This window comes from Lacerta agilis, chromosome 2 (genome assembly GCF_009819535.1).
Source record: "Lacerta agilis isolate rLacAgi1 chromosome 2, rLacAgi1.pri, whole genome shotgun sequence".
Lineage (NCBI taxonomy): Eukaryota > Metazoa > Chordata > Lepidosauria > Squamata > Lacertidae > Lacerta > Lacerta agilis.
In genome coordinates, this window is record NC_046313.1 from 6,616,856 (window position 1) to 6,631,810 (window position 14,955).

The 14,955-nt window shown below is 45.6% G+C and overlaps 1 protein-coding gene across 1 annotated transcript; it reads left to right on the forward strand.

Annotated features, from left to right (window-relative positions):
• Nucleotides 1–10,918: 10,918 nt before the first annotated feature.
• On the forward strand, nt 10,919–14,769 carry LOC117043013 (keratin, type II cytoskeletal 5-like). The gene is made up of 3 exons (XM_033142636.1): nt 10,919–10,975; nt 11,770–12,261; nt 14,551–14,769. Exons 1-3 carry the CDS (start codon nt 10,919–10,921, stop codon nt 14,767–14,769), a joined length of 768 nt encoding a protein of 255 aa, XP_032998527.1.
• Nucleotides 14,770–14,955: the final 186 nt, after the last annotated feature.

Consider the following 14,955-nt stretch of genomic DNA (forward strand, 5'->3'; position numbering starts at 1 on the left):
CGCTTTGAGACTCCTTCGGGTAGTGAAAAGCGGGATATCAAATCCAAAAAAAACCTCTTCTACCTGGGGTTACAGATGCTTCAGGTTACAGACGCTTCAGATTACGGACTCTGCTAACCCAGAAATAGTACCTCGGTTTAAGAACTTTGCTTCAAGGTGAGAACAGAAATCACGCGGCGGCAGCACAGCAGCAGTGGAAGGCCCCATTAGCTAAAGTGGTACCTCAGGTTAAGAACAGTTTCGGGTTAAGAACGGACCTCCAGAACGAATTAAGTTCTTAACCTGAGGTACGACTATAATGGGATATGCACACATTAGAAATGGAGTAATATGGCCACTCCAGAACTTTTGGAGCAGCAAGTAATATCAAAAGTGGGGTCACCCATGACCCCCCCATAGCATCATGAGCTCAAATAATCAAAAATGAACAATAAAAAGGGTTTCTGGAGGGGTCCATGGTTGCTTGGATGAGGCCTGGTCTACAGATACAGAAGAATTAGCTTGTCTTGAGATGGTAAAATCCTACCCGATAGCTTAGTGGGGTGGAGGCAAAGATCCTAAATTCTGAAGCTGCTTTGGGAGAAATACTGGGATAAAAAATTGAACACATACAGAAAAAAGAATTGTCAGTGGGTTTGCTGTTTGTCTGTGAAATATTATTAAACTTCATAACAAAAACCCAATAGGTGTAAAGCAGAAAATAGGGACATCTCATAAAATGGCCCAAAAGAAAATCCACCGGCAGCCACTTTCTTGGAGCTATGCCCTGAGATGAGGTATTCTTAGAAGGAAATCCTTTGCTTGATCTCCCGGCTTGGGTACTTGTACTTATCCCATGAAATTACAGAAGCCATTGATCATGATTAATAGAAACAACAACAACGAAATAGGTGGATGAACTTTCTCCCCCCCCCCGCCCCCCGGAAATTGCTTCACGTGAAAAAAATGAAGCATTTTTTAAAGAAGTATTTCTTTGAAGCACCCAGAAATGGATCCCAAAAGACCAGGTGGACTGGGTGGACTGTTACAATGCTGAAATGCTCTATAACTTATGGCAGGCAGATTTCCTTGCCAAGCTTTTAGATATGCAGTTGTAGTAGAAGAAACATCAGATATGCCAGCTGCAATGTGGCTAGCGATTGCACCTTTCTAATGAAACCATTATTAAAAAAACCATAATTAAAAAGGCCAGAGCAAGACTGGACAACAGTTGAAGCTGGACAATACCCACCTTCTCAACCCAAGCCTGTAAACCTTGTTCAAATCCAATTTATTATTATCATCACTATCGTGCTACTGAAGTTGGCTGGGGCAACTTGCCACTAGAACACTACTGATAACCCACCAAGCCAAATACACAGCACTTTAGCCATATTAAATTGCTTGACAACCCCTCTAGTTTTGCTGTCCAGAATAGCAAAAACAGACTTATAAAGTCCATGGGGTCTTCCCCACATTGCTGTTTGGCTTACATAGCCACTTACATAGGCCTCCTCTAATGGTTTAGGGCCATCACTCAGTGGCTGAACACGTTATTTGCACCCCAAGGTTCCAAATCCATTCCTTGTCATTTCCGCCTAAAGGACTAGGTAGAGGAAGTTGGCACGCTTTAAGACAGGGGTGATCAACATGGCGCCCTCCATATGTTTTGAACTACCGGTACATCTTCCACCATACCTGACCATTAGTTGTGACTCCATTGACAAAAATGTTACATCCAATTGGATTAAATGGCAGTGGATCAAACACAGGAACCAATTTCAGGGGGATGGGGGTGCTTGGGCACCCGCAATAATATAATCGTGGGGGCTGGGCACCCACAAAGTCAATGAGAAAAGCCAGCAGGCGCTGCCTCTAAGAGAGAAGAAGAAGAAGAAGAGGAAGAGGAAGAAGAAGAAGAAGAGTTTGGATTGGATACCCCGCTTTTCACTACCCAAAGGAGTTTCAAAGCGGTTAACATTCTCCTTTCCCTTCCTCCCCCACAACAAACAGTCTGTGAGGTGAGTGGGGCTGAGAGACTTCAGAGAAGTGTGACTAGCCCAAGGTCACCCAGCAGCTGCATGTGGAGGAGCGGAGACGTGAACCCGGTTCACCAGATTACGAGTCTACCGCTCTTAACCACTACACCACACTGGCTCTCCAGCTCTGCCCTCCACAGCCATCCAGCAAGGCAGGGGCTTGGGCACAGTGGCAGAGTCTCTCTGCCTCTGAGACTGAGCCTCTCCTCAGAGAAAAGGGTGCCTCACTGCCTGAGGAAAAGAGGAGGAAGAGGAGCCATTGCCACTGGCCGCCATGACACGAACGTGCGATATCACACGCACATGCCTGTACATAGTGCATGTGATGTCACACACACTATGTGTAGTTTTGTGTGTGTGTGATGTTGCACATCCGTGTTGTGGTGGCTGGTGTCAGTAGCTCCTTTTCCTCCTCCTTTCCGCAGCGGTGGGCACCCACAATCCTGAGGGTCAGATGGCACCCCGGGGTCAAATAAAGCTGAATGACGATATCAAGAAGAACAGCATCCAAACCTGAAGCGCATTGCTGAAAGCAGGGGGTTCTTTTCAACACAAACCAAAACGAACAGCATGAGCAGTTTCGACTCATCCCTAATTATAGCAATGGAAACAGCTCCCTGATTCACATTCTGAAATGGGGTGGTAATAACCACAATAGCATCAAACGAGAAAATTAGTGGGTGGGAAGGCGGAAGCTCCACAACAAATTATGTCACTTGCCCGACCTTCTAGGCATGAGAGTAGTATAGGGGGACCAATCAAACTCTAGGGATGGGGCATAAGCATTTGACAGGAAATAGTGTTGTTGTTCAGTCGTTCAGTCGTGTCCGACTCTTCGTGACCACATGGACCAGAGCACGCCAGGCACCCCTATCCTCCACTGCCTCCCGCAGTTTGGCCAAACTCATGTTAGTAGCTTCAAGAACAGTGTCCAACCATCTTGTCCTCTGTCATCCCTTCTCTTTGTGCCCTCCATCTTTCCCAACATCAGGGTCTTTTCTAGGGAGTCTTCTCTTCTCATGAGGTGGCCAAAATACTGGAGCCTCAACTTCAGGATCTGTCCTTCCAGTGAGCACTCAGGGCTGGTTTCTTTAAGGATGGATAAATTTGATCCTCTTGCAGTCCATGGGACTCTCAAGAGTCTCCTCCTGCACCATAATTCAAAAGCATCAATTCTTCGGTGATCAGTCTCCTTTACACTCATGAGTGTAGCAGAAAGATATCCCAACTGGTGCAATTAGTGTGAACATAACCCTCTCATGTGAAGAGAGAAAGGTTCATTTCCACAGAGACAAATTTCATACCATCGTAGAGTAAAGTGGGGGGGGGGGAACCCAACATTTTATGTTGAAAGAAGGAAAAAACCTTCCACTTCATGTCATTTATATTCACATGCATACATGTGCAGATGCAGATATTTATGAAAAGGCAAACCTAAGTAAACAATTGTCCTGTGGAAATGTCACTATACAGACTGGCTTTAAGACCTTCATAGCACAGCTTACCACTAAGATGAGGTACTAATGAAGGTTTGTAAAAATCTGTGGTGAAACATCCCTGGGGCCCAGCAGCACTTGCTATCCTATTATAATTACAGCTTAGCTTTCCATAAGTCTTCAGAAACACCTGCCGATTTTAAATCAGTTTCCCCCCCACCTGGTGCCCTCCAGATGTTTTGGACTGCAACTCCCATCAGTCCCAACCATGGGAATTGTAAAATGTTGTGTTATGAGGAAAGTTATCACACTCCTTGTTCCTTATGAGGATCTTCCCTCACCCTTTCTTAACCTGACGGGGAAGGAGGCACCATTTTGGGGTCTGCCTCAGGTGCCAAAATGTATTGGGCTGTCCCTGTCTAATGCCATGTACCCTATACTTAACACTAACTATTTGTTGTATGTGTTTGGAAAGGGATGGGCCAAAGTGTCCTGGAAGCTGCAAGTTCAGAAGGAATCCTTTGCACTGCTTAGTGTCCAGAAAAGTGTGTGTATGTGTAACAGAGAATGGCAGACAAGGTTAAAAAGATGGAGACTAATATCCACAAGTGAAAATGCTTTCCTTCAATTGAAGGAAAAGAGTTTTATTTTTAAATTTATTTTCTAAGCTCTTTTTATTATGCTTTTTCTGTAAAGCTTTCTTGGATTTTAAGTCTTCTCTGTATACCTTGATCTGTAAAAGCAGTTCTTAATTGGCATATTGTTACTCATAAAGTTGGCGGGACAGGAGGCCCCTGAGCCTTGGCTGGAGAAATAGACAGGACGCTTCCTTATCGCAATGGCCTTGCTAGAGGTGGCGAGAGAACAATGCAGCTAGTTTAATGAGTCAAAAATAGGCTGAAAGGTTTTGATTTCCCAGAAAACACGTGATTTCTTGTAAAACATGTGAGCTAATTATGAATAAGTTTCGAATTCCTATAGTCATGTATAAAAGGACGTGCACACCGCTTCCTAGATGTGCAGTTGGCGAGTTTATTGCCCTGCACCTTTTGCCCCGCATATGCAGTCCAAAATAAACCTGTTGTATCCTGCATGGCGTCTTGCCTCTTTGTGTTCATGATCCTGCGCTCAAGAGCCCAGAAAGGTCCTACACAATTGCTTTGGAAACCAAGCTGGCAGAAGTGACCTTTCATTGAAGGAAGTTGTACACATATACTCTACCACCCCTGAAGTAAGCCCTGAATGTGGGATTTGGCTCAGGAAGGCAAATTGTATGTACTTTCTTCCAGCGATGACTAACACACTTTGTTTATACTCTCCAGCTCAGGTACTTACATCAACCTGTAAATACAAATTAGGGAGAATAGCGTCTGAAACTATTAATTAGGTAGTTACAGTAGCTATTCTCCTGATATTATATTTACAAGTTGCCGGCGTGCGTTGAATTTGCACCTGAGACTGGAGTGTGTCTGTCAGATGTGCATCTGTCCAACTGAGAAATCAGATCAAATAATCAAATTCTAAAATTGCCCGTATTAAAAGTGCAAGATGCTGAGTGATGAAAAGGTGGGGTGGGGAATCCTAGCATTTAATGCTAAAATATTTGCAGGGACATTGTTCTGAAGCTCACAGTCATGATCCAAACGTGTGCAGTGCTCCAGTCTACACGTAGGAAGCTGCCTTTTACTGAGTCAGACCACTGGTCCATCTAACTCAGTATTGCCAGTGATGGCCAAACTTGGGCCTCCATCTGTTTTGGGACTACAACTCCCATCGTCCCTAGCTAACAGGACCAGTGGTCAGGGATGATGGGAACTGTAGTCCCAAAACAACTGGAGAGTCATGTTTGGCCATCACTGGTCTACACGGACTGGGAGCAACTCTCCAGGGGATCAGAGAGGAGTCCCACCTGGGGATCTTGGAGATTGAACCTGGCGGGCACCTCAGTGGTTGCCCACTGGGCAAATTGAGTCCTGTGAGCTCTGCTGTCTGTACAAAGCAGCCCGACACAGAATACAAAACCTTGCCCAGTATTTTGCTGCAATCTATGGATCACAGCGCCAACGGGCAAAGGCGTTTACTGGGCCCGGAACGAGGCTTTTTTTACAGAAGTATTTATTTTCCACCCTGACCTAAAATATGAGGGTGTCAGGGACTGGAATGAAGAGGAAGAAGAATGGTGGAGATCACCTCCCCCTTCTCCTGTAGCTGACAGGGAGGAGGGAGGCCAGTTTGAATTACTATGAGCGCGGGTGGCACAGTGGTCTAAACCACTGAACCTAGTGTTTGCCAATCAGAAGGTCGGCGGTTCGAATCCCCGCAACAGGGTGAGCGCCCGTTGCTCGCTCCCAGCTCCTGCCAACCTAGCAGTTCGAAAGCACGTCAAAGTGCAAATAGATAAATAGGTACCACTCAGGCGGGAAGGTAAACGGCGTTTCCGTGCGCTGCTCTGGTTCGCCAGAAGTGGCTTAGTCATGCTGGCCACATGACCCGGAAGCTGTACACCGGCTTCCTCGGCCAATAAAGCGAGATGAGCACTGGAACCCCAGAGTCATCTGCGACTGGACCTAATGGTCAGGGGTCCTTTTACCTTTACCTATGAGGGAGATAACAAGACAGAGACTGGCAAGCTGCCAAGTTACGAAGTGATAGAAGAAGCACCTGGGTAGATAGCCTAGGCAGCCGACAATTCATTAGACAGCATAGATGACCCGCTGTCTCCTAGAACACAACATTACTTAAGGGTGCAAGAGCAATGAACTCAGAGACATTTAACCACCGGGGGGGGGGGGGCTCCATAGGGTCAGGTGCTGCTAGGAAAGAGGGAAGTGGGGTGAGAGCCAGAGTGAGCAACTCCATTATGGAGGAATGGCCGGAATTTTTTGTCTTTTACAAGACAAAGACTGCTGTGGACATGCGCAGTCCACATAGACTCCCAAGCCGCTGCCCAGCACCCCTTCCATGTGGCAGCTGCTTATGTGGAAGGGCTGTTGGGCGGTGGCTTGGGAGTCGCACTCGTGGGGGGGGGGTGCAGAGTGTCACCCTCCCCAGGCTGGAACATGGGGCGGACCGCCCCCAACGCCCCGCCCTCGCTACACCACTGGGTGGGATATAAATTAGAGAGATTCACAGATGTTCTGCACACATAGCCGAGCATCCCCACCGCATACATCATGGAGTATCCTTCAACTCGTGGGGCAGACCTTGCATGCATAGTGCTTACTGGAGGCGCACCATGCAGAATGAAGCCCCTGGTGATCCAGCTTCATGCAAGCACCGTAGCAATTGCTGTGCGTGGGTAGCCCTGGCCTGATCGGCAATCATGCCAGTCAGCTCTTTGGGGTAGGGAAAATAGGAAAGGTGACCTGCACAACACTTCACCAGATTATCCGCCCTCTTGCTCATTATCTGAAAAGGGCTATGCATGCCTGGCCTTGGCAGCTGGACAACGTCAGGAACTGTTTGTATAGTGTTATTTCTCTTTAAGCAGCTATAACCACAGTGCAGAACAATAGTAGTTACTGTCTAATCTGACACCTGAAGGACCACTTTACAAATTACATTTTCTAGGTGTTCATCTTTCTTTAAGTATACGCCTAAAAATGTAAAGTGTGATCACAACAAATGCATGTTTGCAAGCATGAAGGCTGTACAGAAACACTGTCCATGGAGGTTCCACTGTCTGTCACTTCTTGTGGAGTATACAGTCCATGGAAAACCCAGGTTTGCCTTTGCATCAGGCAAGCGATGATCCTTAGTTGTGAACAGGTGGTTTGAAGGGGACCATTGCCTGAAAAGGAGGAGGGATGCGGCCAAGCTATTTGCACGAACATTTGTATGTCAGTGTCAAGTGTCAAGTTTCCTCCAAGCATTTTAATTAACATTCCTTGTTCCCCTGTTCCTTCAGCAGGGGGTAAATTACTTGTTTACAGTACTTCAAAGGGTCATTGCAAACATTAATTCATATTCGCTTCGTATATTGAAGGTGCTAAGTGTCAAAAGAAATATATTATTATACTAATTAACATGTGTCGCTTAAAAGTGGCATTTGCAGAGCATCAGTCACAGAGCACACATTCATTCATTCATCTTTCTCTCCACAGCTACTCCTTCATCTGTTTTATGAAAGTATCTAAAATCCTTGTCATTGTATTTAAATCACACGCACAAATACATATATAATTTGCTGCGGCGGAACTAAGTTTGCTAACGTTTATTTTTGAAGATCATTCCTTCAATGCAACTTAATTGCAATAGATGCAGCTGCGATTTCTTCACGATGTTCTGCCCCCCCCCACCCCTTCTACTATGGTTCCACGGGGCATGCTGGTGTGAATGACCAAAACTTCAGGTTGCCATCACCTGCACGACTGGCAGGTTTTGGGTCTGTAAGGTACAGTAGTTTTGTGTGCCAAGGCCCCGTGATCCAGTCGCGATGAAATAACCAGACATGACAGCAGAATATAGGTTTGGGGGTTCAATGAGGCTACAACTTTGTTGGACAGGCATTGGGTGAAGCCTCCCTGTCTGCTGGGAGTGTATCTTATTTAAATAATAATAATAATAATAATAATAATAATAATAATAATAATAATAATAATATATTTCTATTCATTTTGTCAACATAATAAAAACAAAACATAACAAATACAAATACATACAAACATAAGAATTTCTTATACAGGTGAAACTCGAAAAATTAGAATACCATGGAAAAGTCCATTTATGTAAGCAATTGTTTTCATTAGCTACTAGAGTTTAATATATGAGATAGACTCATGACATGCAAAGTGAGATATGTGAAGCCTTTATTTGTTATAATTGTGATGATTATGGTGTACAACTGATGAAAACCCCCAAGTTGAGATTGTTAATTTGGGGTTCTCATCAGCTGTACGCCATAATCATCACAATTAAAGCAAATAAAGGCTTGACATATCTCGCTTTGCATGTCATGAGTCTATCTCACATATTAATTTCACCTTTTAAGTTGAATTACTGAAAGAAATGAACCTTTCAATGATATTCTAATTTTTTGAGTTTCACCTGTACATTCTTTTCAGATTTCCTCTCACATTTTGAGGGTGACTTCCCTCGGTCTCTTCCTTCTGAAATGCAATGTCAATCTACATTGGCAATTTCTTATTTTCAAATACGTTTCTCATCACTTCTTTCTAACCTTCTATAATATAAAATTCATTCCCAACATCATTACTGATTACCTATAAGCACTTCCCTAAGGTATACAAAAATTAAATAAAACAATATTTTTTCAAATAACATTTAATTTTTTCCCCCATTCTTCCTACACCGATTCCTCTTCCTGGTCATTTAGTCTCGCTGTCAGTTTGGCAAGTTCCATAAAGTCCATCATCTTCATTTGCCATTCTTCAACCGTCAGTATCTCTTGAGTCGCTGGGAGTGTATCTAAAGGTAACCTGCAACATCAAATAGAGGTACCCCCCCAAGGGTTCCCCAATGGAGGAGTTCTATGGCCCTAGTCTCCATCTCGGCATCGGACAGAAGCAACTCCCCAAGGATCCCTTAACCAAGGAGGGGCAGGCAGAGGCTACAACCTCCCCTCCAGCCATGACTAAGGATTGTTGTTGTTCAGTCGTTCAGTCATGTCCGACTCTTCGTGACCCCATGGACCAGAGCATGGCAGGCACCCCTATCCTCCACTGCCTCCCGCAGTTTGGCCAAACTCATGCCAGTCGCTTCGAGAACACTGTCCAACCATCTCATCCTCTGTCGTCCCCTTCTCCTTGTGCCCTCCATCTTTCCCAACATCAGGGTCTTTTTCAGGGAGTCTTCTCTTCTCATGAGGTGGCCAAAATATTGGAGCCTCAACTTCAGGATCTGCCCTTCCAGTGAGCACTCAGGCCTGATTTCTTTAAGGATGGATAAGTATGATCTTCTTGCAGTCCATGGGACTCTCAAGAGTCTCCTCCAGCACCATAATTCAAAAGCATCAATTTTTCGGCGATCAGCCTTCTTTGGGATTTCCCGATGCCTAACCTCACAAACTTGTGATGATTGTTATGAGGTAGACCAGGGGTCAGCAAAGTTTTTGTGGCTTGGGCTGGTTCACGGTCCCGCAGACACCGCGGTGGGCCGGAGTGTGCTTGCCATTGTTTATACACAACTGAATAACACACACAACTAATGCTGAACATGTATAGTATGATGCATGAAACCCAAGTTCTCATTCATTAATGTGTCCAGATATTTGCCAACTGCTAAAATGTGCATCGGAATGGTTTACTTGTTTATGAAAAATTATACATGCAGAGGTTGTTCAGAAAAGTAAGGGAAATCTGGGGCACTTTGTGTGTTTTTCTATGGCTATCTAAAAATGAAAGGGAGAAAATAAAGTTCTATAGAAATAAAGGTGCTGTTTTCACACTGTTCTGTGCCTGATCCATATAATAGCACACAAAAACAGGTTTCAGTGCTTGAATCCTGTATGTATGATTCTCCCCCAAACCAGCTATCAGGGCTGTGTCTTTGCAGCCAGTGTGGCATAGGGGTCACCTTGTAAGGCTACGACCTGGGAGACCAGAGTTCAAATCCCCACTCAGCCATGAAGTTCACTGGGTGACTTTGGGCCACTCACTGTCTCTCAGCCTAACCAATCACACAGAGTTGCTGCAAGGGTAAAATGGTGATAGCACAGGCTGGAAGTTTCTGAAAGTGAGTGCTGGGTTCAATTCACCCTGTTGTTCCCTCTCTGCCAAAAAACTGATTGGCACTGGCACAAATACTACCTGTTGAACAAGATTTTGTTTGCATAGCCCTACCTGCTCTCCTTATGGATATAGAAATGGGACCACTGGAAATAATAATAATAATAATATAATTTATTTATACCCTGCCCATCTGGCTGGGTTTCCCCAGCCACTCTGGGCGGCTTCCAACAGAATATTAAAATGCAATAATCTATTAAACATTAAAAGATTCCCTAAACAGCTCTGCCTTCAGATGTCTTCTAAAAGTCTGGTAGTTGTTTTTCTCTTTGACATCTGGTGGGAGGGCATTCCACAGGGTGGGTGCCACCACCGAGAAGGCCCTCTGCCTGGTCCCCTGTATATTCTTCAGACTAATTAATACCTACAAAATATTCAATCAGGTGGAGTCTGTTTTGTGTATTGGCAGTAGATAGCTTCCACTTTGTATTTTCCAAATCTTCCAATGATGGAGTTCCACACCTCAGTGGTAGACCATTTGCTTTGAATGCAGAGGGTCCCAAGATCAATCCCTGGTGTCTTCAGGCAAGGATGGAGATGTTCCTTGTCTAAAACCCTTGAGAGCTGCTGCCAGTCAGTGTAGACAATGCTGAGCTAGATGGAACAATGGTCCGAAATAATTCACATGCTTAAGAAATCTAGTTTACTCGTATTGGGGAAGTGAGTTCATATACCTCTCCTCCATATCACACATGGGTCACATAGAAGTATGTGACCCATGGAGTTCCTGAACACAGAGGGACCCAATTTGTGCGCCTACACAGTGCTTTTGATGGTGTGAGTCATGCAAATCCAGTTTGCCCATGTGCAAGCTTTTGTGGAGAGTGCCCACATCACACAATGCACACATGGGCCGGTCCCCCCTCCTACATAAAGAGCATGTCAGCTGAGCATGTTCATCAACCCAATAGAGACAAATTAATGACTGGTGCAGGTGGCAGGGGTGCCAGCTTGAATAATATGGGGGGGCAGGTAAGCCCCGCCCCACATAATTGATCACACACACACACACCATTTGAATGCTAATGCCCATCAACTTGCGGGGGGGGGGGCACCTCCCTGAAATATTGTATGGGAGGCATAGGTGTTGGCTCCTATGGCAGTTGGCAATTGTCACAGTCCAGGTCACCCATTTAACAATGGCGAGCGCATTCCATCACAGATGGAAACTTGGAGATCGGCATTCAAAACCAAGGTAGGAAGAAGGAAGCATTTTAGATTCTTTCAGTGCCTTTGCCCCCAAGGAATTTCACTTGTATCGTGCTAATTCTGACAAAAGAGTAGCCAATCAGTTCATAAAGGAAAACATCTTCCAAATCAAAATTTGCCAACAGGCCATTTTAAAAAAGTGTTTCCTGTGCCACACTGTTTACTGTTTGTCTAGCACTTTTTAACTTCATCCTTTAGCCTGTGGAGGTCAATGTCTTGCTGCCAGGCAAGGCAAACCCCGTAATATCCTAAATTACCACTGCAAATTTCAGAAGGTCTGCCTGATTAATCTGCAGCATATAAGGAGTAGCTTGCAGCAAAGGAGCTCCTTCTCCTGCTCTCCTTCTTTGCACCCCCTAGTCCTTTGAGTCCTTCTCAGACGGAGCCAACATGATGAGCCAACAGTTCTTCACCTCTTCTCCTCGAAGATGTTTTACCTCTGCCTCCTCTGGTGGAGGCAGCGGGGGGATCAGAATCAGCGAGGCCTCCACCTGCCAACCTTTTGTCACCACCTGCTTGGCAGGTAGGGGAAACACCAGCAAAAGTTTCCATAACTTTGGTGGAAGACATCAGATTTCTTGCTCTGTGGGCCACGAGAGAATTAGCTATGGAAACGATATGGAAGCAGGGCAAGTGGTGGGCCACAGCATACTTGCAAGGGGCTTCGGACATAGAAGCACAACAAGTCCTGCCGCCAGCTGTAGAAGCGATAGGATCCGCGAGGTTTCCATTAACAAGCATCTCTTGGAACCTCTCTGCCTGGGGGTCGATCCGCATGACCATCAAGTAAAAGCACGGGAGAAGGAGCAAATAAAGGACCTCAACAATCAGTTTGCTTGCTTCATTGACAAGGTGAGATGATTCCATTAATGATGATGACTGAAGGGAGTGTACACATGTGGCTGAACATTCAGCTATTTGAAGCAGAGTTAGAGTTCAAATTAATTTTGCTGCCACATCAAGTGATATGTTTGCAGAGAGCAAATTTTGAATCATGCCTGGAGGCTTTGAAGGATAAGGCCTGATTCAGACCTGTACACTTGATAGCAGAAGGTGTGAATTGACTCAGTTGAAATGCGCTGTGTTTGTGGATGATCGCGTGCTAAACGTTCTGTCCATGGTGTTTACATCTCTCCATACAAGGCTTGTGCTGTTCCTTGCTAGACTGCAGCAAACCCAGCAGCCTTGAAATTTCGTTTCAAGGTTTCTCGGGACAGAGCTGTCCAGTGGTGTGTGTGTGTGTGTGTGTGTGTGTGTATAAAATGTAAGCACAATGTCATTTTTCAGCATAGCCACACTACAAACTCATATGGGATGGGGGTTATTGGTTTGTTTCTGATTTATTATGTATTTTATGTTCTCATTTTGTATTTTTATGATGTGAACCACCCTGTCATCTTTGAATGAAGGATGGTATGCAAATTTAACGCTAGTAGTAGTAGTTGTTGTAGTAGTAGTAGTAGTAGTACAACCTCTGTGACAGCCCGTTCACAGTTGGTTAGAACATGGTGTTCAGTCGGTTAGAACATGGTGCTGATAATGCCAAGGTTGCAGGTTTGATCCCCATGTGGGACAGTTGCATATTCCTCATCGCAAGGGGTTGGACTAGGTGACCCTCAGGGTCCCTTCCAACTGTACATTTCTAGGATTCTATGATCACATCCCAACATGAAGAGGATGGGTAGCTTTTTTAAGTCCACAGCTTTTCCCTTCGTGGCTAACTGTGGCTTGGGAGACCAATTTTGATCTGGCTTGAGGCTGCAATGCAAGCAGAAATGGGTAGACAGTATACTTTATTCAATATACAGTGGACACAGGATAATACAGGCCTTTTTGTGGTGGCTCCTCGCTTGCGGAACGCTCTTCACAGGGAGGCCTGCCTGGCACCTTTGTTACATTTACTTCGGTGCCAGGCAAAATAATTCCTCTTCTCCCAGGCTTTTGGCTAATTAAACAATCTATGGTCTTTTAAACGGTGGGGTAGGGGGTACTGTTTCTGTTTGTTACTACGTTGCACATTTTTTGTTTTCATATTTTAAATTTCCGTGTGATCCTCAGATGAAGGGCAGTATAGAAATTTTACAAAACACCATAGGTGGTGAGAAGGGTGTGGCTGAGGTGTTTTCATTATCAGCTATGGAAAATGGATTAGATTACACTTAGAACCATAATGTAAGATTTCGTGTATCCCATAGCAGCCTCATTCATGCATTTGCATGGACAGGTGGAGTCCCCCAACCCCCAGGTGACCCCTGAGCGGAATAATGACACTAGACAATGTGCTATGGGATTAAAATTGGCCACAACTTTATTAAGATTCAGATGTAGGGAGGCCCTGGCTCAGGTGTTGGGCGTTTATCTTTCCCAGACTCCAGCTGGGGATCTGGGAAACTTCAGGGTTATCCAGAATGTGTGGGGATTGGGGTAGCTCTGGAGAACATATGTTCAAGCAGATAGCCCCCCCCCCCCGCCCCCCGTTTGCCGCCACTGGTGGAGGAGAGCAATGACAACCTCTCAGCGTATGGTCAATGCGTCCCCCCAATACCCCTTTAACAGGAACCCTGGTATCGCCGCCGCACCACCCCACGCCCCCCCCCCATTTAGGAAGATGACTAAAGGATTCCGCCCAAGGTCTGAAACCGCCAAATTTGTGACGAATTGCTACGGGAAAGGCGAAACCTGCCAAAGCTGGGAAATTCCTTTCCGGCCCTTCAACAGCGGCCTTGACATAGCAGCGCCTGCGTACCTGTGGAGAAGAGGTTAACCTGCAAAATAAGCGTTAATTGAGGGAGTGGGGGGTGGGAGAAGCTTTGGAGCCCGACTGCTGCTTCCTGGCAAGCTACACCTTCTATTGTGTGGGCTAGGTAGTCCCTCCCCTTACCTGGCCCATCCCCTGGCAATGCCTCCCTCAGGCGAGATTGGGCACTTAGCTGGGGTAGGCAGAGACCCCAGGTATCCCTCCTGGAGGAAGGCGCAGCCAGTCCGAACTACCAGGTGTCACCTAGGAGCTCAAGGGGCTCCGCGCGACCACGCAAACTTCGCTCCCCCCCCCATTTGATGTGGGGAGAGATCATTATTTGCTATCAAAATTTGCAACAGCTTCACAGCAACTGGCCTTTTATTTTCTTGCTTGGATTTCAGGTCAGATCCTTGGAACAAAAGAACCAGTTGTTGGTCACCAAATGGAAGCTGCTGCAGAACCAGACAGTTCCCACCGTTCGGAAAGATCTCAAGCCTTTATGTGAAAATTTCCTCAGTAAGCTGAGGAAAAAACTGGACTGTTTGTTGTGCGAGAAGCAGAAGCTCGAAAACCAACATAAAACAACACAGAGCATGGTTGAGGAGAACCGATGCAAGTAAGTTAACCTTTCTGGGCAGAGCCCATGTGCACAGCCAGCTCCTTACACTTAGTGAGCCAAGAGTGGTGGCAGACCTTACATGGCCTGACCTCCGCAGAACTAGGAGTGCGGTGGGGGGGGGAATGCTTTCACTTTGCATTTTAAGGTAAACCTGTCTAATTTGTGCACCCCAAAACAACAGATGAAC

Excerpts from the sequence above, each read along its gene's own strand:
- LOC117043013 (XM_033142636.1), top strand. The coding sequence starts at position 10,919 with ATGGAGTTCCTGAACACAGAGGGACCCAATTTGTGCGCCTACACAGTG. Across the intron at positions 10,976-11,769 it reads CCTACACAGTGCTTTTGATG|TCCTTTGAGTCCTTCTCAGA; the intron begins GTGTGAGTCATG and ends TGCACCCCCTAG. Across the intron at positions 12,262-14,550 it reads TTGCTTGCTTCATTGACAAG|GTCAGATCCTTGGAACAAAA; the intron begins GTGAGATGATTC and ends CTTGGATTTCAG.